The sequence below is a fragment of the Aspergillus steynii genome, assembly GCF_002849105.1.
Source record: "Aspergillus steynii IBT 23096 chromosome Unknown P170scaffold_4, whole genome shotgun sequence".
NCBI lineage: Eukaryota > Fungi > Ascomycota > Eurotiomycetes > Eurotiales > Aspergillaceae > Aspergillus > Aspergillus steynii.
In genome coordinates, this window is record NW_020194401.1 from 3,815,475 (window position 1) to 3,835,942 (window position 20,468).

General features: G+C 49.6%; 8 protein-coding genes across 8 annotated transcripts; 3 read left to right on the forward strand and 5 right to left on the reverse strand.

Moving 5' to 3' along the window:
• Nucleotides 1-555: 555 nt before the first annotated feature.
• P170DRAFT_358411 (cytochrome P450) lies at nucleotides 556-2,360 on the forward strand (the record flags this gene model as incomplete). The annotated part of the gene is made up of 6 exons (XM_024844291.1): nucleotides 556-708; nucleotides 762-1,061; nucleotides 1,118-1,251; nucleotides 1,304-1,643; nucleotides 1,697-1,988; nucleotides 2,047-2,360. The coding sequence occupies 6 exons, from the start codon at nucleotides 556-558 to the stop codon at nucleotides 2,358-2,360; spliced, it is 1,533 nt and encodes a 510-aa protein (XP_024705119.1).
• Nucleotides 2,361-2,671: 311 nt separating this feature from the next.
• On the reverse strand, nucleotides 2,672-3,736 carry P170DRAFT_476101 (fungal specific transcription factor domain-containing protein; the record flags this gene model as incomplete). The annotated part of the gene is made up of 3 exons (XM_024853319.1): nucleotides 2,672-3,245; nucleotides 3,291-3,374; nucleotides 3,423-3,736. The coding sequence occupies 3 exons, from the start codon at nucleotides 3,734-3,736 to the stop codon at nucleotides 2,672-2,674; spliced, it is 972 nt and encodes a 323-aa protein (XP_024705120.1).
• Nucleotides 3,737-4,723: 987 nt separating this feature from the next.
• On the reverse strand, nucleotides 4,724-7,327 carry P170DRAFT_385053 (amino acid transporter). The gene is made up of 8 exons (XM_024845703.1): nucleotides 6,590-7,327; nucleotides 6,205-6,540; nucleotides 6,073-6,148; nucleotides 5,835-6,021; nucleotides 5,510-5,778; nucleotides 5,319-5,455; nucleotides 5,018-5,270; nucleotides 4,724-4,964 (listed from the first exon to the last, which is right to left on the reverse strand). The coding sequence occupies exons 1-8, from the start codon at nucleotides 6,837-6,839 to the stop codon at nucleotides 4,739-4,741; spliced, it is 1,734 nt and encodes a 577-aa protein (XP_024705121.1). The 5' UTR covers nucleotides 6,840-7,327; the 3' UTR covers nucleotides 4,724-4,738.
• A 571-nt stretch (nucleotides 7,328-7,898) lies between these two features.
• On the reverse strand, nucleotides 7,899-9,000 carry P170DRAFT_358902 (aldo/keto reductase family protein; the record flags this gene model as incomplete). The annotated part of the gene is made up of 4 exons (XM_024844322.1): nucleotides 7,899-8,271; nucleotides 8,321-8,496; nucleotides 8,547-8,645; nucleotides 8,692-9,000. The coding sequence occupies 4 exons, from the start codon at nucleotides 8,998-9,000 to the stop codon at nucleotides 7,899-7,901; spliced, it is 957 nt and encodes a 318-aa protein (XP_024705122.1).
• Nucleotides 9,001-11,675: 2,675 nt separating this feature from the next.
• On the forward strand, nucleotides 11,676-13,358 carry P170DRAFT_437293 (uncharacterized protein). Its single transcript, XM_024849331.1, has 3 exons — nucleotides 11,676-12,279; nucleotides 12,330-12,711; nucleotides 12,771-13,358. Exons 1-3 carry the CDS (start codon nucleotides 12,159-12,161, stop codon nucleotides 12,976-12,978), a joined length of 711 nt encoding a protein of 236 aa, XP_024705123.1. The 5' UTR covers nucleotides 11,676-12,158; the 3' UTR covers nucleotides 12,979-13,358.
• Nucleotides 13,359-13,810: 452 nt separating this feature from the next.
• On the reverse strand, nucleotides 13,811-15,622 carry P170DRAFT_357983 (sulfite oxidase; the record flags this gene model as incomplete). Its single annotated transcript, XM_024844254.1, has 5 exons — nucleotides 13,811-13,997; nucleotides 14,047-14,073; nucleotides 14,125-15,116; nucleotides 15,165-15,359; nucleotides 15,416-15,622. The coding sequence occupies 5 exons, from the start codon at nucleotides 15,620-15,622 to the stop codon at nucleotides 13,811-13,813; spliced, it is 1,608 nt and encodes a 535-aa protein (XP_024705124.1).
• A 1,641-nt stretch (nucleotides 15,623-17,263) lies between these two features.
• Nucleotides 17,264-19,488, forward strand: P170DRAFT_357436 (Zn(II)2Cys6 transcription factor; the record flags this gene model as incomplete). The annotated part of the gene is made up of 6 exons (XM_024844218.1): nucleotides 17,264-17,392; nucleotides 17,451-18,038; nucleotides 18,095-18,246; nucleotides 18,298-18,468; nucleotides 18,523-18,864; nucleotides 18,915-19,488. 6 exons carry the CDS (start codon nucleotides 17,264-17,266, stop codon nucleotides 19,486-19,488), a joined length of 1,956 nt encoding a protein of 651 aa, XP_024705125.1.
• A 419-nt stretch (nucleotides 19,489-19,907) lies between these two features.
• On the reverse strand, nucleotides 19,908-20,457 carry P170DRAFT_426690 (uncharacterized protein; the record flags this gene model as incomplete). The annotated part of the gene is made up of 3 exons (XM_024847731.1): nucleotides 19,908-19,986; nucleotides 20,180-20,393; nucleotides 20,448-20,457. 3 exons carry the CDS (start codon nucleotides 20,455-20,457, stop codon nucleotides 19,908-19,910), a joined length of 303 nt encoding a protein of 100 aa, XP_024705126.1.
• Between the last annotated feature and the right edge of the window lie 11 nt (nucleotides 20,458-20,468).

Consider the following 20,468-nt stretch of genomic DNA (forward strand, 5'->3'; position numbering starts at 1 on the left):
AATACCTAGATAAGGCAGTTGCCTAGAGCTTTGTTGGTCAATTAGTCGAATACGGAGTGGTAAATGCAAAGGAAGCTGGAGCGTTGGCTAGTGGATGGTGTGATTGTGGATGTTGCATCGCGTGAGGGGAAGCTGCATACGCGATGCAGCTAAACAGACCCTGTGAACGAGGTGTCTGTTCCAAAGTGGACTCGATCTGCACAGAACTCGACAGCTATCACTACATTCCATCGAGAACCCCGCATCGACTCGTGTCGTTCTCGGATTCCGGTCCGTCATCCGCAGCATTTGCAATCTCCATTGTCGAAATGGTGCGGAAGGATTCACCATAAGCCTATTCATCAGACACATACGCCATTGCGTGCTTGGATTTGAAATAGTTACGACCCCGTTACTCCAATTCAATGATAGAGTCATCGTGCGATATGATATGCAAAATATACTAGCATCGTCGCTGGCATACCAGCCTTCCCCCTAACGCGAAATAAATACAACCCCAAAGCTGAGCCCGCCTGCTTGATGCCTGGCATTCGATGGCGATCGGACTGAATCAGGATGTCGCTCTTCAACTTCATTCTCCTTCCTTTAGAAGGGAGCGTGATACTGCTGATCGGGTATCTGCTAGTTAACGAATTCATCCGCTGGAATCGACGCATCAAAGGCCTCCCCGGACCCCAAGGACTGCCAGTGATCGGCAATCTTCGCCAGGTATTGCGCGTAGCAGCTTTCTACCAATATCCAAATTATGCTAACAGACCCAGGTTACCCAGTCTTTCTCGGCGGAGCAATATCGCCAATGGTCTGAGAAATACGGACCCGTATATCAAGTCCAACTGGGCAATATCCCAGTGGTGATCGTGAACACGGCCGACTCAGCGAAATCGCTGTTCCTGAACCAAAGCTCGGCTCTTATTTCACGACCACTCTTCCATGTCCTGCATAAGACGGTGAGTAAAAGCGTCGCTAGCATCGGGACCAGTCCGTGGGATGAGAGCTGTAAGTTCCGGAGGAAGCTGGCGGCTGGGGCTTTGAATCGTCCGAAGGTGCAGTCTTATGAGCCGGTATGTTCTCTCTTCGCTTTTTGTCTTTGATCGGGGAGTAGTTAATGGCGGTGTAGATTATTCTACTCGAGACGAGAGAATTTATTCAAGAGCTTTTACAAGCGTCGTGCGAGAACACAGAGGTGGAATTTAAACCGACGGTCCATCGTCTGTCTCTTAATTTGGTCCTGACGTTGAACTATGGCACTCGGTATTCTCTCTCTTGCTATCTTCCACCTCTACATACTAATTCACATAAACAGGGTGTCAAGCACGAAAGACCTCCAAGAGGACGCCCTCTACGCCGAAATCATCGAGGTCGAGAACGAGATCTCGCGGTTCCGATCCACCTCCAAGAACCTCACCAACTACATTCCCTTGCTCCGACTGCTCGAGCCACTACTATGGAAAAAGTCTGCCGCATATTCCGCTCAAATAGGCCAGCGCCGGATCGCATATAACAACAAACTGCTGAATCGATTGAAAGAAGCGGTGAAATATGATACCGATAAGCCCTGCATTCAAGGGAATGTGCTGCGCGACCCAGAGTCCGTGGGACTATCAAGTAAAGAGCTACTGAGTATTAGTTTGAGCATGATGGCGGTATGTTTCTGTTGTTTCTCATAATGTGGGTGCAGTTTGCTAACATCTTACAGGGCGCAGATAGCACGCAGCCAACCATCGCATGGGCAATTCTTTTTCTGGCACATAACCAGCATGTTCAACAGCGCGCGTTCAATGAGATCCAAAGGTCAGGTGCTATTATCGACTCGAAAGTTGAAACCCAAGAAGTGGAATACATCCATGTCCTCACCAAAGAACTGATGCGTGTCTACACCGTGTTGCCGCTTGGCATGCCTAGAGAAACCACCGAGACGGTGCATTTCGAGGGAAGGGCAATTCCTCCCGGGACTATGGTGTTTCTAAATGCATATGGATGTAACCGCGGTAGGCCAATTCCATTCATTCATTTATACTCCGAGGATAGGCACTTATTCAATAACAGACGGCGACGCATTCGCCGACCCCTGGACCTTCAAACCGGAAAGATGGCTCGACAATGCCGAGAAACATACCCACCAGTTTGCCTTTGGGTATGGATCGCGCATGTGCATTGCCTCACATCTGGCATTTCGTTTGGTTTACACGGCTATATTCCATTTGATTGCCACGTTTGAGATCCATCCCATGCATGGGCAGAGCAAAGATGCTGCTGATCCGGTTGTGGGACTTAAGGATCCTACTTCAATTACCGCTGTTCCGAGGGCAGAGAAGGCTAGATTGGTGGCTAGGGAGTTGACTAAGAGAAACGAGAACTAGATTCGCTGAATGGACTTAAGGCCTAGTATTGTGTTGTTTCCCCGCAGATATCTTGCAGAAAGCTATGTAGTGAGTTTGCTACCCATCGGCTTTGCCATTTCGGTGTCCCGATTGCAGTGTTTAGGATGGAAAGAGATTGAATGCGCTCGATTGACCTGTCGATCAGCGACTGGGGAGTTGTAGACATGCTGGGGCAGCATGGACCTAGCCTCTCGGGTCCAAATACTCGAATGGATGCTTGTAACAGAATAGTAACCGCGAGTAAGCTGGGGCAATATTAGCATGACTCTCTGAATTTGAGAAAGGTAGACCTACCGATTTGTCATGATATCTTCGGGAACGACGCCCTCAGACACAAAAACCAAAAGACAGTTCATTGCCGCCACCAAGGTGGCCTCAGTCCATGTTTGCGAGATCGATTCCGGAAAGACCATCTGATATGGCACCTGGAAGCTGCGATATAACGCGACCTTGTAAATATGGAATCGACAAAGCCAATACTGCAATTTGATCCGGCTGCTCAACGAGCTAATCGTGCCGGCCCCGGCGACTGGTGACCAGCCGGCCGATCCGGGAATACAAACCAGCCATTCGGATAATTGTACTTCGAGCTCTGCAATCACCTCCAGTGCACGCGATGGATGGGGATTATGAGCCGTTGATTCCTGGAGCTCGGGGGCACATGCCACTCGCCACAGGATTTGACGGAGGCTTGTCTCGGCCAGGAAGAGTGAGTAGCACGAGTCGATGACGGAGGCATATGGACTGTGCAGCTGGCTGGCCGTGGATGGCTCCTGGGCCATGCATTCGAAGGGAAGTGGCAGGCGGTCTTCTAATTCCGATAGTTGGCTGCTTGATTCGAGTTTCGTCTCCGAGTTGAGGTCACTTGTTTTATTAGTATTTGAGCATCATTGCAATGGAAATGCCTACCGCTCCATGTTCAGTAGCACCCAGTATAGCCGGATGCTGGTGGTTCGCGTGGTAAGCTTTGTTCCATGCGGCTTTAGAACTTTCCTGTTGTTCACTTAGCACATGCTCTATTCACAAAATTAAAAGTCTTACTCTAGAAGAAACCGGTGCAAAATAGCCGATCCACGTTGAAGATAGACGGACGCTGTTGAGAGCATGGAGAGCTTTGCAAAACACATGGCCGACAGCGCATGAGCCTGTGCATGGTCGAGGCTTGTTTCCATCGGGATCCAGGCAAGAAGTTGTGCCCCGCCATTCAAATAACCAATGGCCTCGTCAACGCTAGCAGGGGATGAATACAGCTTTCCGAGACAGACCATGAGCATTACTATCGCGGATGAAATACTATCTTGAAACCCATCCTTGATACAGGCTGTCACTGCGGCATAGAGTGCGTCTTCACACATGATCGGATAGAGAGGATAGACTAGGTCCAGGAAGCATCGAGTATAGAATAGCACCTGTCCTGTCTCATCTGGGTGGATTTCAAGACTCAGACTTTTGAACGAGGGCTGCGTGGTTGATGCGTAGGTGGAGTATACGTCCTGGTCTGCGGATTGCCCTGAAACGGTGGGATAGATATAGCGAATTCGTTCCCATCGCAGGATAGAGGCGGTCGGTTGTGGGTTTGCACTTCTCCTTTGGGTGGATACATTTGAATAATTTAAATATTCAATCCCCGGTCGCTCTGCCGACCTCGATATCTGAATGTTATCTTCCAGTCGGCTCATACGGCCTTCAATGGATTGGAACGCGCGATTCAGTTGACTGATGTGATCTAGAATTAATTGAAGACTCGGATCACGTCTGAACCTATCTGTCAGAGATTTGATCGGCTAATTCTACCAATTGGAAAGATCCTACGCTGGTTGATGGTCCTTTCTGTAATGACAGACCAATTTTCTGCGACGGCAGTAGCGACAAGAAGGCTGGCTTTCGTCGCATTTTATCTTCTTCTGACGACATATTTCGCATGCCTGAATATTTCAGCATTATCCTATGCGTGTGATCATTGAAACAGACCTTGCTCGCTCTTTTTTCTAGCGTTGTCTCGCCCAAGACGTGGGATGTAGTAGATAGACGATCCATGTTAACATGAATTGATAACCTCGGAATTCCCCTCTCAACTGAGCGAATCAGACATTGGACTCCTCAGGCGGGCCGACTATCTATTTATCACATCCCATGCATCACGTCAATCGTGCCTGCAATGACTCAACCGCGCTACTGCAGCTCGCCAAGTCCATTTGAATCCTGATGCCGATCAGAACTCCTGAGGCACGAGTACCATTTACTTTTGAACTCTTTTTTGTTATCTATTTGCGGCTTGGGTTTTTCCACGCGGCTCGTACATACGGATCTCTTCAGCAGGTCTAACAAGAGACATAATACCTCATGATATGCATCACTCAATAGCTCTCCTTATTCTCCTCCTGATACCCCGTCCGATGGCGCAATCGTCCGACAGCGTCGTGTTCCTCGTCCCAACGCACCAAGTCCGCGGTCGGTACCTTGACCAGTTTATGGGCCACGGATCCGTCATCAAAATCGACGACCGTCTGTCGGTATTCATATCTTTTCCATTTCGGAAGTACCTCGATCCAGAAGTAGTAGTATACTCCACAAAGAAGGATCCTATCCCTGTTAGTCCGGTGATGCAAAACCAAGGAAGACAGAGCGAGACGTACATTCCAATTCCAACCACCAGGTACGTGCCATACCAGAAGCTAACGTCGCCACCATTTGCACCTCCCGAGGGGGGATACCAAGGTGCAACGAGCAGGTAGACGTTGGTGAGTATCGCGAAAGCAATAGCAACGTTCCAGGCGCGGTACTCCGGCCTCGGGAAGTTCAGTTTGGCGCGACGTCGGCGGATGATGAGCAGTCCCACGACGAGGAGGAAGTTGAAGATATTGGATGGGTAGACGGATAGGTCAACCACTGTCACCTGTTAGCAAAGTGAAGCCATAAAAGTAAAAAGGTGCCCACCAAAGTTAAATGCGTCTCCAGCAGGTGGAGCCAAGATCATGATCACCGTCATGCCCCATTGCACAAAGTATGGGCCGATGGGGGTTCCGAATGGCCTCGTGGAGGTCCAGAACTTACCCCATGGTAGGACGCCTTGTCTGGGTGGAAATGAGTATTTTGTACTATTTCAAGGGCGATGCTGGGCTGCATACCTTCCAGTCTCTCGCAGCATGCGAGAATAGTTGACCATTACCGCCATGAGGTTCCCAAATGCGCTGATCACGACGAGTACATTCAGCGCACGTCCCGATCCATTAGAGCCGAAGACTTTCTCAAAGAATATACCGGCGGCAATTTGCTTCGACGCCAGGATCTCTTCTCTCGATGCGGCGGAGAAATACGCGACGTTGACCAGGATATACAAGCTTGTGACCAGGATAAGTGAGAACGGCGCACTCCAGCGGAGCGTTTTCACGGGGTTCTGAGGTAGGTCAGAAGCATGCCGCAGATAGGCTAGAGAGGGGCGGAATCAAGTACCTTGATTTCATTGGCAACACTAAACGCGTTTGTATAGCCAGCATAGGAGAAAATCAGCTTGACCATGGCATTTGTGGCGCCGTATGCAGTTGCCTCTGAACTTCCTTCCCAAGCATTTCGCCAGTTAATCTGAGGATCGGCCACTTTGGTGTGTCCTCCAAGGACTACGAGCCCAGCGATGGAGATCCTGTGGAACGATCAGTCTTGAGCTTGTCCTAACTTGAGGGTACACACGTACAACACCAGGGTGGCGATTTTGACGAAGCCGAACCAGACTACTAGTCGCAGGGACCATTTTGTGTTCGCACTGACCACTATTTCATACGTTAGTCGTGGCGTCATTCCAACATTCCGTAGTCAGCAAACCAACCTATAAACGCAAGGGTATAAACTGCCACGGCAACACCTTTCAGTTGCCAGTTGGTGTATTCATGACCAGAAATGCCAAAGAGATACTGCGCCAACACAACGGCGTTGCTGCTTCCGAATGAAAACACGACGTGTTTGACGGCGAATGTCGTCGGGAAGAAATATTGCGGCTTCGGGTATGCTTGTTCGAGATAGACCACTTCCGCGCCGGAGCGACTGGGAAAGTATGATGCTAGCTCGAGATATGTTGCCAGCGTTGTGTGAGCTAATACATATCCGATAAACCAGTAAACCATGGTCAGTCCGACAGAGCCGACACCGGAGAGAATTGTAGCCGCTAAAAAGTATCAGTATCCCAGTTCAGTGACGATTAAGGGTGAACTGACGTGTTGAGAAAATACCCGTTCCGATCATCTGATTGATGTTCAAGCATAAGCTTGTCCAGAAGCTAACGGAGTATCCTAACGGCGAGTCTGTCTCGACCGGTGCGCCCGAAGCATCTTGATAAGTGACTGCCGTGGAGTTGACACCGGTCTCTGCTGTGTACTTCACTCCTCCCTCTTGGATAACAGATTCCTCCGACCTTGAGTTGGACTGGACCGTCACCCCGGCACCTTTCTCGCTGTCGTTCTCCATTGTATCGGAGTGATAACTGGGGACGGGTAGTTGGATGAATCAAAATACCCCGATATGCGATGACAGCCGGGACTCATTGCAGTGATCAATGCACCGTTTTATACCAGGCAAATAGGCTTTTCGTCCATTCCACCATCCTGCAAGGTGGCACGCCATCCTCACTCCCGCACGTATGACGCCCCATGCAGTCTGGCTGTTTGTCAAGATACTGTATTCGGCACTGATTGGCAAGGCATCCAGGTCCACGGCGATTTTCTAATGTTCTCAATGGCCTATCGGCAAAGCTAAGCAATGGTGACACTTTTCTCCGCAATAGTACCATGGAGGCTAGAGGGAATACCCGGGAAAACTCCGTCAGATCTAGGCTTTATATCTTTCCGGGGATGTCGCCCATGGGTCCAAAGATTATTTTCTCATTCAACTTGACGAACTGCACTGTCAATTTAATTTTGAAATGGCGAGCAACCAATTTTAATGCTATTTCGAACTCAACGCATGGAGGGAACTTTCGTGGTCAGCCAAATTGCTAACAACGGTGTTGGATGATGTCAATTATCCTCGGGGTCATCTGATCGACTAGCGTGGTGGACCGCGTCAACTCCCAGTTAGCTTCTGAGACGATGTCTGGGCATCCGATCACTCAATGCTTTTTTATCCTAGTTCAAATATATAAGTGCTTAGCCGTGTTGGTGGCAATATATAGCCCTTTTCTCCTCTTTTCCTCATGGTGGGTTGAGCATGTCTACTTGGGTTGCAAATTAAAAGTCCAACTCCAAGCACGCCAACCCGAGCAGTACACAAATTTTGAGAAGACAGTGAGGAAAATATAAGACTATTCACTCCTACAGCAACTGTGAGTTAGAATGCGCTATACTACTTTCATGGGCGATATTTGAGACAGGTTGCATTCCACATCCTTCTGCCACCGCCAGACAATGCTGAGAAAGCGTATTCATCTCTCCAGAAATCTAGTATTTTTCGACTGGAATGTTTTATTCAATCTATCTAAAGCCGCACTTGAGTTTGCATGTGTGCGTTGTCAGAACCAGCAGAAGCCCATCAAATAATATCTCCTCTACTTGGCTCCAACTCCATCCATATCTCATTGAATGTACGGAGACATTCCTTAGGCAGCGGGCCTCTCTTGATGCTCTCTAAATTTGACCTGAGCTGGTTGATTGAGCTTGCGCCCAGGATTATGCCGTCACTTTTCTGCAGTGCCGAATGATAATATGCCCATCGCAGTGCTGCGTCAACAGTAGTGATGCCAAGAGATTCCGTCGTGATCTCCAGTCTTCTCAATGAGCTATGCAATCCTTCTTGATCATACAGTCCTTGCATAAATGTCCCCAAAGAACTAGATGCGCCAAAGCGAGTGCCTTCTGTCGTTCCGTGGGTTAATCTGCCAGAAAGGAATCCGGAGGCCAGGGTACTAGCGGACTGTTAGATTATTTGGCGCTTGTGTTAGAATGGCGCCTTACCGAAACGCATTATAAGAAATGTTGTGTTGTCTGAGAATGGGGAGAAGCTTTCTCTCCATTCCACGATTTACAGCGCTGTAGTCACCTTGGTAGACGCTCGGCTTCACGTAACCGTTTGCATCGCAGATATCGAGAAATTCCTGGAGCAGATCTGGCTGGAAATTGGACACACCAAACTGTCAATCCATATTAGCGGAAATTAAAAGTCTCGGATATATATACGAACCTGTTTGAACTTACCAGCCTTATATAAATCATTGATAGTCCTGGCCTGCTCTTCGAGTGGGGTATGAAAGTCTGGACAGTGGATGTGCAGGGTATTTACCTATATTACTTAGCCATCTAGCATCAACATTTGCGAAAGGACATACTTGCTCAACACCGATACGCCGCAGACTGGTTTCAATCGACCGTTCAACCGCACTACGCTCCATATCCCCTCCTTCATTCGCCGTCTGCGTCAGAATTTTGGTGTCAATTGTAAAACCCTGGCTCGCGGCCTTGGTCTCTCCTATCAGCTCCTCTGAGCGCCCGGGTGAAGTAGGAGGATATCTGCCGGCTGTATCAAGATGCATGATATTATTCTGCTTCAGGAAATCAAGGACTTCTTGGACTTCCTCGGTGCTGAGAAAGTTCATGCCGAAGGAAGCGGCGCCGAAGATTAGTTTGGGGTGGCTCATTTTGAAGCTGAAGCTTGCGATAAAGTTTTCGATGAGTTAAGAGTACTCGTTTTGGTGTTGAGAACTTCTGAACTTGAAGAGAACACCCTCAATAAATATTGCTTCTTGTCTCTTGTGCCCGGATTGTTTGTCCCGCCGATCGGTGCATCTTCATAGATTGCGGCATAAGTGGGTCCCGCCCGATTATCCATCTTGTGAATATTGTGCATGTTGCGCTCACAGTAACCATGAGGGTCCATCTTCATCGGAATCAGTTGTCTGGGAACAAGAGACCTTTTAGAACTTGAAGCTGATTGGAAGGTTGGTGTCATGCCCCGAAGATCGAAAGTAATCCTATATAGTCGATTATTTGAGTTGCAGTTGGTGAAATTCCTGGCAAAGTCTGGAAATATATACAGGCGGACTTACAAAAGGCTCATCCGGTTTCGTGTTCAAAGATAGGGGGATAAAAAGAAGTGAAAAGAAAGGGCATACTGATTCACTAGTGTGAAGTATCAAATCTCACAAATAGAAAAATATTGTTTCTCTCGTCAAGGAACTCTGCCACCATATGGCACCACTATTTTCCCCGAGAGACAGTGTCATAAGCTCTTCCTGAATCTATTCAATTGCTCTCAAAGGACACTCTCTCACGCCAATACAATGCCGCTGTCCAACGAAGATGCGTGTAAAGCTTAGGTAGCAGAATTTTAGCGTCGCATACAGAAGTAGCGCAATTGATTTTAGGCCCAAAGCTGCGTCGATAAAACATTTATCACTCTGCTGGGTCTCCCGAGCGGTTGTCGGAAACTCTTTCTTGCGATGATCATTGATTGGGATCAGCCTGCCATGATGCAGGATCAGATCCGGGGATGATACAGATAGAGCCGGGGGTCATCACAAATCTGCACGTACAATTGGCTTAAGAGATATAAATCGTGGCATATTTCATGCAGTTTCGAGTGCCGCATAAACTTAGCTTGCTTGCACTGGCTTGAATCTCGCTTCTGATTTCATTGGCCCTGACAGGGCTGGCGCCGTTAGAATACTTCGCGTCTCCTTGCCATGGTCATTGCCCATGTGGACAGTGGAGTTCGTCGGCTACATAGGTACCGGAAGCTTATGCTTGTGTGCATTGACGCCGAATGATGCTACAGGGGTATCCGTGGCATTTGTCTTCCTCTTTTAGTTTAGCCTCTGAGGTTCGATGCATTGGATGCTGATCTGCCCCCGTCAACGCTGCCATAGAGCACTGCGCAGGTATATAGTGATGATCAACTCTACGGAGTAGGTTACGATCAAGAGTTAACATTCCACGGTTACCAACGATATTTCGGGGGTTTCGTAGAAGACCGGACAAAAGATTGTAATTAGAAGCCTCTTTGTTCGTCGGGAAGCTCTGCCTCCTAAAACTATCGATCAAAAGCATAAGGTCTCTATCTATTTCTACAGCTTGTTTCTCGCTGAGGATATCACAGTAACTATCAGAAAGAAATATTCGCTGAACAACGTATGCCCTGTCATTTTCTTGTCTCGGAATCCATGGAAAGACGTCTCTAAGTCTCGTTTTCGGTCGTTTATTTCAGGCGCCTTTTTGGGACCGTGGATTTATCGGTCAGATGTGCCTTCAGATTTCATTGTTAAGTCAAGTATTCCTTTCCAACAAGTCAAGTTTTCTGAAATGGCTCTCAGTTCTCTACACGTAGGGCAAAGATATCCCATATTTTCTTCCCTCAACCCTTCATATTCGGAACAGTGAGAACTATCTCGTCGCCATCGTCTAGGCCAGCACAAATTAATGACCTCCTACGCCGCATGCAGCCAATGCCTTAGTGCCAGACCACCGGAATCGCCGCTCCAAAATCCCGCTCTCCAACGCCGATGCGAGGCCGTGATTGGCCAATTCGGGAGCCCTAAGAAGTTGCCCGGACGCACTCAATGAATCGATATTAATTTATATTAAACGCTAAGGGCTTTGGTCCTAGCGACACGCCCGGACCAAGGTCTCCGTTCCCCGGGCTGGACGGAAAATCCGCCTGGATCTCCGATAGAACGCGCCTGTGCCTCCATTCAGGGTAGTTCGCCAAGCCTCGCTGCAGCCCAGAGTCCAGGCTTTTTGGCGCATGCAGGCAGATTCTCCGGTGGGATTTAGGCTTGTGGGAAACCGTGGCAAACAATGGTATTCTACGGGGTACGGAATGCTCTGTGATGGATTTGTTTATGTGGCCTCTTGGAGTGGGTGGCGGGGGATGTTCTGGGCGTCATCGGACTTGGGGACTTTTTTACTAGCAGTTATCGCCACCTGCCAAGAGATGATTTGTGTATTTTTCTGATTCATCTAGTTTCTCTTGATGTCAGTGGATTAAATTGGTTTAATGCCTGTTTAGTATGCAAGAATGGATTGTTTTGCTGATCCTCGAAGTGCAAGTTGGGTTATAATTCGGAGCCGAGGCTCATCGTAGGTCATAATCTCGTTCAACCGACTAGCCCAGGGACTAGTGCTATACCATATGGGTCAATCTCCTATCGATCGCAGCCCCAATATCAGCACAAGCGTAATGTCCCTCGGGTGATAGGCTGGCACGGACTGCTCCGTACGGAATAGTCCACATCAATTCGATCCGCGAGAGTTAAATAGATTAAAACATGGACATAGCAATCCCCGAATACCTCGCCAAGCGGTTACTACGCCTCCTCTCCACTTGAATTTGAGCGTGGGGTTCCAAGAATATCAGACTTCATAATCCCCATGCGCCCTGGATGTTGATGCCTGCATCTTGCGTTTCAACTCCCTGTCATCTGCGGATCGATCGTCATTAAGGTTCTGAGAATTGCTTAACGGAGCCACGGCGCACAAAGGACTAAGGGTATGACTACGCGTTAGATTATCGCCTTGCTTACCTGGGCTGTGAGAGAGGTCTAGATTACGGTCGTGGCTGTCTGTATTGAGATACCCACGCTAGCGTTCCCATCTTAATTATCCAATGCAGTGGCGTTGCAACGTTGGACATGGGTGTCTACCTAGCGGCTGTTTGGATGATCCAGCCGTGGCTCTTGGATTACTGCTATCGTGCCTGTGATTCGGTCGCCTATAAATCCCGGCATATCCGATCGGGGGTTTTCTTTCCTTCTTTTCTTTTCTTCTTTCGACTCAAGACGACATTATCAACACACACAACATGACTGAAGGCTTACCAGACTACGTCCTCGACCCTAATGCGGTCCTCAAGGACACCGAGGCCGGGTGGCGGTATGGCAGGGTTCCTGATTATTCCAAGACGCGAGCATTCTACGAGCAGAGTGAGTCTGACCTTGTTCCTGGACCGATGAGCCAGTACTGACAGCCCCAGCACGAACGATGTTCCACGAATCCGGCAGCCTCCCCTTCCTCGTCGAGAACCTAGTCAAGAACTGGGAAATCGAAGCCTCCTTCAAGACCTCCCTCGCCGACTGGCGCACCATCGACCATTCCAAATACACATTCTCGCTGAACGGCGGCCCTCCCCAGACTGGCGAGCACATGCTCAAGGTCGGCACGTATAACGCCCTCCTCACCCCCAGCAAGTACTACGACCCCGAGCACAATGACTTCGAGAAGAGCCACAAGTCGTTTAAGCGCATGATGCCGACGTTTGCGTGGGAGGTCACGGAGGTGTATAGCGGCCCTCCGGTGGTCATTTTCAAATGGAGACACTGGGGTGTTATGGCGAACGATTATGTCGGGTTCAATGAGTGAGTGGAGCTGATCATCATATCGGTATCGGGACTTGGATTATGCTAACGACACTTAGCTCTGCCGAGAAGGTCAAGATCAAGGCCCATGGCGAGACTCTGGATATCCAGGGTATCGTCATCGCCAAGGTGAATGACAAGTTGCAGCTCGAGAGCATTGATGTCTGGTTCGATCCGTTGGAGATGTTTCGCCAGATTGACAAGAAGGAGGGCGCGGAGTCTGCTGCCGCCAGATGTCCATTTGCTGGAGCTGCCAGCAGTCAGTAATTTCCATTGCGTGTACATACCTGAGTTTGTTTCTAGACCTGATGCAGTGTGACGAGTTCATGTGTGAAATGTCTGTTTTTCTTCTGTTTGAATGTCATGGTCGTGGCAATGGAGGGCCGCTTTAGAGTAAAACACACCAGATGGGGGCCATAGTGGATTTACTGGATGTATTTCACCCTGAGAAATGGCTAGAGACCGTAGGATGTCTCTGTCGGCTCTTTTCGTCTCCATTTAAGTCTCCTTTTTCCCCTTTCTCTTTTCTCGGCTTTCCTTTCCTTTTTTTTCCCCTCGTGTCTTTTCTTCTTTGATACATCCATTTTCTACCCGCGACATATGATACTGCCAAATTTGTGGATTATAATTGACATTGAGACTGGATCTTCCGTTAGGAATCACGAAGCAAATGTCCCTATAACGAAAAGAAAAACAAAATTAAAGAAGGAACTAGTGCAGAAAATAAAACCATGAGTCAGTTCCCAATGAACCGGTGAGAAAATTTCCTTGTTCTGCAGACCGTAACCGAGGATCAACTAAACATCCTGGAGTCGACGCAAGGGGGTCAATGCAGGGACCAATCACTACCGCCATGAAGATAAACTATTAATCCGGCTACCTCCCTCGGAATCAGATTCCGATGAAGGGATTTGCCTCATCTCACTAAATGCACGCTCAAAATGGAAAGGCGCCACCGTATTTCTCTGCATGGACTCTGCCTAGCCCGGTAGTTCCAGAGTCAGACGACCGTTTCCAACTGTAGCTCATAATCTCAAGCCCGAGCAGAATAAAAACAGTACGAGTGTGATACTGCCGGCGCTTTCAACGGACTGCCTCACTATTCCAACGGATCCCGTCCCCGATCCCTTTCCATGGTGGTTTTATATGCTTCGTCGGTCTCCAGATCGAACTCGAGGGGAAGGGTAATGGGGGTAAGCCCTCGTCCGTGCATCAATAGCTCCTGCATGCGACGAGCTGTCGCCGGTTTGGTTTTATTGACGCTGTAGACCTTCACGCGGTGGCAACTGTCTCCGGGTTAACCGTCGACTCTCTTATCCGATGAAGATGACATACCTGGATGTGACATGAAGACCCCAATTCCTCAACGCTTGTGTTAGTCGAGCTCACAGTGTATTCAAAATTATAGCTTACCATGCGGACCGCACAAATGTCGGCTGTGTGTTCAGCGCATTATCCCATGTTCGCGCAACCAGCTCCAGCCAGCCCTCCGCGTCCACCGGCAAATCATACCACCAGATTCGCCAGCCATAGTAATACTTCGTCGAGCAGTTCGCCTGCGGAACCTCATACCAGATCGATCCTCCATCCCCCGAGATTTCCACCCGCTCCGGCCAGTGTCCCCCTCCGCTATACGCCCAGCCGTGAAGCCGAATATGTCCGTCGTGTACGATCACCTCCTTGTCCACGGGCGTCATGATGGCGCTGGATACGGGCATATCTTGAATCGAAAATCCGTTCGAGTACGTGGTATTGTGCTTTCCCATCTGCGGGCTATAATAGAGGTACTCTTTCTTCTGGACGGGGCCTTCGCTCGGTTCTTTCAACGCGTTGACTCGATAGAGCCATTTGCAACTTCTCGCCCCGATGTATCCGAATACAACAGTGCGTAGTGGGAATCCATGGATGCGAGGCAGGGGCTCGCCGTTCATTTCCCACGCCAGCAACACCTCGTTCAGTTTGACTTTCCGCCAGGGTACCGACACCGCATAGTTGAAGACTTGGCCCTTCTTGACGTATGTCTCTGCCCCGATGAATTCGATGTGTTTTGCCCCCTCTTTGAGCCCACCGCAGGCTTTGATGACTTTCTTCAGGCTGACGCCAGTCCAGCGCGCATTCCCGATCGCCCCCTCCCCCCACGGCGCGTTGATCAGTTCGTCGCCGTCGCCAGGATACTCGTGAATCTGCTCGATGCGGCGCGTTCCGGAACATTGGATGGTCACGACGTTCGTTTGTCGAGGGAAGAGGGATTCGTCTTGGAGTTCTTTCAGGGTGAATGAACGGGGGTGGTTCACTAGGCCGCCGAGTTCGAGCTTGAATTCCTTCGCGTCGATGTCCGGGATCCCGCCGTGGTTGCGAACGAAGAAGTCTTGATTCGAGGTTATCTCGGTCGCGACAAGGCGGTCCTGTCCTGGTCGTTAGTGGGATTGACCCCCATAGACGACATGGCTCACCCGTGGTGGCTCTCCATTATACGGGAACTGAAGCAGGTGGATCATGTCCGGGGATTTCTCCTTCAGCACCGTCCTCCAGCTCTCGTTGGGGACGTCTCGCAGCGTTGGTCCAAGCACGGCATGATACTGCTTGAATCGAATCCCGTCCAGTACGGGGTTTGCTTTGGGCAGGGGAAGCAGCTGGAACTCGGGAGGCTGTTGTCGGTCAGCACTCGGCGGACCAGTGAGGACGCAGGCAACAGGAGCCTTACATCAATAAACTGATATTTAGCTAGGATCTGAGCTGCCCTTGCTTTCTTCGCAGGATACCGTTCCCATTCGATATATCCGCTCCATCCCTTGAGCTCTTCGGCGAAGTATACATTCTCCTCTTGCTTTTGTCCATTCTTGAGTCCGGGAATTGGGTACTTTTTTGGCGTCCCGGAGGGTGCGCTTGCCTCGCTAAGATGGTCTGACATGATAACGGTGTTGTTCCGAGCAAGGGAGGAATGATGGGTTCGCGTCGGCGGCCCCTGTGTGACCAGCCTTGTGGGTCGAAGGTGTATTATGAAGGAGTCTGTGGACTGCAGAATGCCGGGCCCGAAGGAGCAAGGGCCTTATAGACTGGAATCTGCAGCCATCTTGTCAAACAGGTCAGCAGACCTGTAAGCTCGTGGTCCAATTGGCAGTTGCGATTGAAACGCCTTGCATGGCCCTTGTGGAACACAGTTCCGGAAAGCTCATGTGCTGTTACTATTGGTACTAGCGTCGCAAAAAGACTGCAGCATTGCACTGGGACCAGACTATCGGCCTCTGGTCTGGTTGCTACTCTCTAGGAGTCCATAGGAGGTAGGCGCCATCATGCTGAGTCTGTCTAAGTGGCCTTACGAGGCTAGAGTACTATTATGAGCACCAAGGATATACAGGAGGTCTATCAAAGCACGGATGAAGGCCTTTTCCTACTCAGTGTTTGCTATAAATAATTCTCTAGCGCAGACAAACTGCATCCGCATAGTAAAGTGCAGAATCTACATTCACGCAAGGAAGTGGCTGTCTTGAGAGTAGAAGCGAAGCCAAGTCACACGGCGTTGGAGCAGGGGTATGTGCCATCGTCTATAGCCTGCCAGCGCAGCATTGCAGTATGAACTGTGTTCGTGTTACGGTTTCTAGCCATCAGTTAGCAGTAGGAGACATTTGCGAGGTAAGCTCACACCGGTTGTCGAACAATTAGTATACTGCCACCACGGCTGGCTTGATATTCGGGCTGCTTAACATAGTGAGAAACCCTCAATAAATAGCATTGTATCACTCATTAGGGTATTTACCGTGCTGTCGGTGTGGTAGAACGGTGGGTTTGCAGTGTACCTTGTGGGGTGTGGCAAAGAGCCCTTCGGCACGGGGCGACACTCTGCGTAGGATAATCTCTATTTGGAATGAAGCAACCTAAGAACATATTATTCGCCAGACGCGTGTGAGCGGGCCTCTCGAGAGGATCTTCGCAACCAAGAGCTACCACCACTCCGGAGAACAGATCCGGTCTTCTCTTCCAGTAGTCTTGAGCGGATTTCCCGATAAGCGGGGGCTTAGAGACTAGCATAATGAGGTCATACATACTTCACCCCAATCAACGCTGCCAACAAGGCCTCACCTCCAACGGTAGAGTGACGGCATAAATGGTCTCTAGTGAAAAAAGAAAAAAAGGACAAAGAGGGAGAAAAAAAAAGACAAGACACGACAGTAAGATCATTGACGAACAGTGATGAGCGCTCGCTAATCCGGCACATTCTTAACCCTGCCTTTTTCATACCGTTTGAATTTCGTCAATGAGCAAGCGGTCAACAAGAGATGCATGGAATACACCAAGTGGGTGCTGGCTGGGGTATTCTCGTTAGGCCCGTGAGAAGTCGGCCCTGATAAACCGGCTTTATGCTCAAGTATCTTGCTTTAGCCCGTTAGCGCGCTGCAGATCCATTTATTGTAGACGTCTCATGGCCCGCCCAACACACCACCAGCTTCGGATATAGTATTTTTTCCGCCATTTCAGCCTCCAGCATGGCCTTATTTACGGTCGCCCCCGTGAACTTCCGACCGGATTTCAGTTGCGCGATAATCTGTGCATGATGACCCATCCTCGCGAACGACCGCTCGCCCCGACCTTCCAGCGCTCGACCTCCGTGTCGACGTCCCAACTCCCCAAGCGACACAATGTCTCCAGGGCGTGTGTCAGATGTCAGCAGAAGAAGACTAAAGTACGCCCGTTGAATCGCAGCCATCCTGCATCCTTGCGCTGATCGGAAGTCTGTCTAGTGTTTCGGCGGCATCCCTTGCCAGCGGTGTCTCGAGACCAAGTCGCCCTGCGTGGTCGACGAAACCAGCGACGAAAGGCGGAAGATTATGGTGAAACGTCGCATCGAGATGCTGGAGAAGGATCAACAGCTGCTCTTTCAACTGGTGGACTCTCTTCGCGATGAGGACCGGCGTCAAGTCTCCGACACGATGAACCTCATCCGCAGCGACGCCTCGATTGACGAGATTCGATCGTTCGTGATCAGCCCAACACAGCCTGACAGCTCGACCGAAAGCTCCTCGCCTTCCGACAAGCACGATGCTGACGTCCTGCCCGCACCTCTTCCTAGTCCCCGCGCTCGTCGCACGATGTTGAATATCCAGCGATTAACAGATAACCCTCTCTACCGTGTCCCAGCCCACCCCTGGACGTCCGTGACCTATGATAACGACTTTGTGTCGCATCTGGTTTCGCTTTATTTTTCCTGGGAGCACCAAGCTCTTAGTTGGATTGATCGCGACGTGTTTCTAGATGCCATGAAATCAGGGAACCTAGAGTCGGAATTCTGCTCTCCGTTCCTCGTCAATGCTATTCTTGCTGTTGCCTGCGTAAGAAAGGCGAACCGGCCTTCATTAGTATACTGGACTAATACGGTGTTCGACAGTGGTTCTCTGACTGGCCCGAGGCGATGGCAACGTATGGCGATCCCACGTCCAAGGGTCTGCACTTTTATGACGAGGCCAGGCATCTCCTCGGCCAGCAGGAAGGTAAAGTCAGCCTGACGAACGCCCAAGGTCTCGGCGCTTTGTACACAAGGTATCATTGGATCGGCAAGACTGTTCAGACTCTGATCTAACCATCCCGAAGCTCGTGTATGATGGGCAAAGATAGGCTCGGCTGGAAATATCTGGTGGAGGTGGGTGACAGCACTCGCCAGATCCTCGCCCGAAGGCCCCATTTTATAGCGAAAGCAGAGCACCGGGAGGAATCTGTACGAGTGTTCAATACCACAGTTCTCGGTTTGTTTAACCTTATCTCGTCAGTGGAATCTCTTCCGCAGGTAGAATGGCATTGTCTGACCTCCTTCATCAGAACCGCTACCATGATGCTCCAGCAGCCGGCAGTCATGGACAAGCCCCAGCTGAAACCTTCGCCTGGCGATCACAGTCAGAACGCTGCATGGGTGCCTTATCCTCTGCCAGGTGATCCTCCAGTCCCAGAGCATGTACGTTGTGTGATGCCAGCGTTGGTGGACCTTCAATTGATCATATCCGATATCGCCACCTTTTTCTACGGAGATCATCTATCGCCTCTCTATCGCGATGTCGAAGCTATGGTCGATTCTTTCTACCGAAATCTCAAGCAATGGTCTCTCCACATCCCGGAATGCGTCAGTCTCGGAAACGAGAGTACACCCGCGGCGATGGACATGCAGTAAGGATATTCACGCTTACACCGGCATATCGCTTATTAATACCACGCAGTATGAAGTACCACGCAGCCATCGCGACGATATTTGGATTTATCAAACCCCCACCAGACCCTAATGAACAGGTGGTATCGATTGACAATGCACAGTATCTCCGGCATTCCGCGGCACGACACATCCGTGATCTTCTCAATTCGCACCGCTTCCGATGGACGACAAACTGGATGCCGATGAATTACGCACAATACGCCACTGTTGCCTTGTTCAGTCTCCTAGAGGGCCTAGATGACGACGAGAATGCCGAAGCGTTCATAGACCTGTGTATCATTCTTTGCGCCCTCTCCCGGCGATGGCTTCTGGCCAAGGGAATGCTACGTCTCATTCAACTTACTGCTCGACTAAAAGGAATTGTGCTCCCTTCCCCAACGCGCAGTCTATTTCTCGAATTTGGATCGCGGTCATGGAAGCAGCGTGATAGAAAGCGGTTCAGTAGCTTATATCCCAACTTCGCGGTCACTGTTCAGGGAGAGAAAGATCTCGGAGACGCGGAGCTGGACAATTTCCTTGCCAAGTGGGATGACCTGGATCTAACAAGTGATACGGAGGAAGAGGCTGATGATGAAGCATAGTGGCGTGGAGTACTGATCGCCTCGGCTTACGATTTAATGATTAATGCATATATGCGCCAATTAGAAGAGCATAAAGTGAACTATCTTCCAGAGCGATGTTTTCTCTACTTTACACATTAATGCACTCTCATGATAGCTGGTGATCAAATATCGGATTACGTTGGTGAGCGTCATAGTCATGAATAGAAAGACCCACAATGTCCTGGTGGCTGTCGCTGATCGGCCCCAATCAGGGCCGTTCATTTCCTTTCCTTGAGAGAAAGGTATGCAAATTAATTAAACATAACGAGGTCATACACTGGTCATAATGCCTTGCTTAAACGAGCGTTTGTCACAACTCGCGAATCCGTGTGCTTCTATTACCCCAGAAGCATAGAGAGGTCGCTGAAGAGCTATTAATAGGGACACATTTTCTCCATCTAACGTGTGTTGCTAACAGTGGTACTTGGACATTCCCAAGTAGCATGTACTTCACGAGTAAGTTGATTGACATTTTCCCTATTACGATTGGTTTACTAAATACTAATCGGCAGGGCTATTAACGTTAGATCAGAATGATAACCCTGGTTTTTCATTGTAAAAATATCCCGTTTTCATAAATGGCAGTCCAGGCCACCGACAACATAACATAACCTTCATCACCAATAACTATGTCCACAGATAATATCATAGCTCACGCTCCGATAATTACATTAATCCTCCATAAGAGCCCTGCTCCCGCTCCATTTCTTCATCTTCTTCGATGTAATCCTTGAACTTATCCATTTCACTCTCGTGCTTCTCTGGGTCCTGCATCTGGCTTTGCCCCTGCTGCTGCGGCTGTTGCTGCTGCCGTTCTTGGTTCTGGCGGGTCTGGTGGTGATGGAACATCTTGTCCATGAAGCTTTGGTGGGGTTCTTGCGACTCTGGTCTCAATAATCAGTATAATCCTTAATGGTAGATTAATCGCGTGGGCTTACGGTCGGGCATGATGGTGGCGT